Below are 2,608 nucleotides of genomic sequence, written 5' to 3'. Positions count from 1 at the left end.
CGGTTCTGCCAATCAATAAATGTATAGCAGGCTAGGTATGGCTGATGCCTACAATTTGACATGTAAATTAACCGGATGAGGCCACGTGTACCCCGAACCAAAGGTCACGATCTAACTTGTGACACTATAAATACTCCCCCATGTACCCCATACAAAGGCTAATACAAGAATCAATAGTTTACCTTGTTCATTCATTGTTTATTTTATTATATCTTTTTTTTTTAAAAAATTTAATTTTCATTTTATAGAGTTCAACAAGAGAAATTGATTAAACCGTGTATCTCCCCAAACACTGCATGTGTGCAGACAAGAATTGTATGTGTATACTTTTCTGATCTCTTATGCTAGCTCGTTCTAATACTTCAGTCGAAAATTAGCATTATTTATCAAAAGTTTTCTTTTCTAACAGAAAATAATGGATAACATAACAAAAATATATGCGTACATTAAGTCAGTGACCCCATAATATATATTGCATGGAATAGAGTAATGATATTTATCAAATTTAAGAATTAAGATGACAAATCAATTAAAGTCATCAAGGGATTGTTTGACAAGATTATTAAAAAGTCAAAAATTGTTTTTTCAGATTAAGAACCTTTTTTTTTTTAATATGTATGAATAATTTTTTAAAAGTGATTTATTTGATTCAAAGAACTTTTACTTTTAAAGAAAGTTGATTTAAGGTAACGAAACTTGCATTTGATTACGAGCAAGAAAAGTAAAACTAAAAATCACGTTAGAGTCAAAGGAGCCTAATAAAGATCACTCAGCCTATGGGTAAGCATTGCGCAGATGAATATTTTAATCCCTGTCACGTGCAACACGCCAACACTCTCCCCTTTTTTTACTCTTTCCTCAGACTTTGGGCCGATACTCGTTGGAGACACGTGCATTGTATAAAAGCTCCAACGATAAAAAAGAGAAGATTCCCAAAAAAGATATGGAAAGCGAGAAACTTAAATGAAATTCCTTCCACAATTTAAAAGGGGACTAAAGTGCAATGAAAAATATAAAGTTACATAAAAATCTAAAATTTTCATAAACTTAGGGAAATAGGCAAAAAAAAATTAAAATAAAGTACTCGTATAATATTTATGCACAACTTGATTAACAACAAGTGTGTAGAAAAAATTCAGATCGTTGATTTTAAAAACAGTTTTTCAAATAATTGAATGTGATGCATGTTTATCGACTCATACATTGTAAATCAAGTTGTAAAATAAATTGTATAAGTAGCATGATGCTTAGAAATTTCAGTCCGTGTAATACCGAAACATGTTGTTTCACATGACGTCATCGGTCCTGAAAGTGATGTCATTACATCTCTGAGACTGAAATTGCTGTTGATGAAGGAGCTCCTTCTGCCGTCGGAGCTCCAGGACTTTACGGTGAGAGTTAGAGTGTTGAGTGAGAACAAATGTCGGGCTTGCAGCTGGCCGATATTCGGGCACGAGACGGCCCGACTTGTACCGAACGCCACAGGCATTGCACAACGTCTTCGGGCCCATCGGGCCAGTCCTCCACTGCGGTGTCTTTTCCGATGAGCAGTGCGTGCATCTACGCCCCTTTTCAGCGTTCTCTTTACTGCTGTTAATCAAACTCCCTCTCTGATTTACATTGTTATTTGGTGGTAATGTAGAGCTCCATCTGTTGGTGCCGGCAGCTGCGCTATTTGTTCGCCGAAAGCTACCATGAAATGCTGCTGCGGCGCTGGTAATGGAATTCGCCGGACAATCGGTGATTGAATCGTCCATATAGTTCGAAAGCCATTCTAGCTCAGCCACTTCATCGCTCTAGAAAAGAAAAATATATAAAAAAATCAGCTCTATATTGTGAAAACTGAGAATCAACATACATTTGCAGGCTAGTAAATGCATATTTTTAGAGAGATCTTTTTTGTTTAATTATTACATGAACACAGAAGACATCGGGGAAATTGTAGTAGTTAGCAGTAGGTGCATCAAAGCAACCGGTGGCGGTGGCAGCGATAGCGGTTGAGGAGGCGTGACAGTGGAGGTCTAAATGAGCTGCGGTTGCTGTGGAGGAAGAGAAAATGTCATCATTAGACAAGTCTAAAAGATCATCCATTCCAGGTACATCCATCTCTAATCACACTGACTTAACTTTTATGCGTGTTTTAGGGAGGTGTGTTGACTCAGATTCTGAATTTATCCAGGCACTGAGTTTTAGAGAGGGATGGAGGGGTTGAAATAGGGTTAAGTACAATGGAAGGACAAAGACAAGTGGGGCATGGGAACGTGGGGGGAATGAGCGAGACCATGCCTTATGATAAGGGCTGTGCAACCCTTATAATTTTGAGTCAATATTATTGTCTTCTTGTATTCAATAAGAAGTAGAAAAGAAAAGATCTCCTATCCACGATGGATAAGATAGAACGTGACAATCGCTATTGCCACGAAACCTACAACTTTTTGATGATTCATATACTTGGTAGCTAACGTGGCTCAATAATGAACAAGATAACTCCTACTTGTCATAGATAGCAATGGTCGAGGTTTATCTGATTTTGTCCAGTAAAGTTAAAATATATTAATAATTGATGAATAAGTTTAAACGGACATTCATTATCATTTAGACCGATACG

The 2,608-nt window shown here is 37.0% G+C and overlaps 1 protein-coding gene across 1 annotated transcript; it reads right to left on the bottom strand.

Moving 5' to 3' along the window:
- Positions 1–1,068: 1,068 nt before the first annotated feature.
- On the bottom strand, positions 1,069–2,291 carry LOC111389630 (GATA transcription factor 4-like). Its single transcript, XM_023014563.1, has 2 exons — positions 1,915–2,291; positions 1,069–1,796 (listed from the first exon to the last, which is right to left on the bottom strand). Exons 1-2 carry the CDS (start codon positions 2,104–2,106, stop codon positions 1,287–1,289), a joined length of 702 nt encoding a protein of 233 aa, XP_022870331.1. The 5' UTR covers positions 2,107–2,291; the 3' UTR covers positions 1,069–1,286.
- Between the last annotated feature and the right edge of the window lie 317 nt (positions 2,292–2,608).

This window comes from Olea europaea, unplaced genomic scaffold (genome assembly GCF_002742605.1).
Source record: "Olea europaea var. sylvestris unplaced genomic scaffold, O_europaea_v1 scaffold602, whole genome shotgun sequence".
NCBI classification, from domain to species: domain Eukaryota; kingdom Viridiplantae; phylum Streptophyta; class Magnoliopsida; order Lamiales; family Oleaceae; genus Olea; species Olea europaea.
This window is presented reverse-complemented; position numbering and strand designations above follow the sequence as displayed.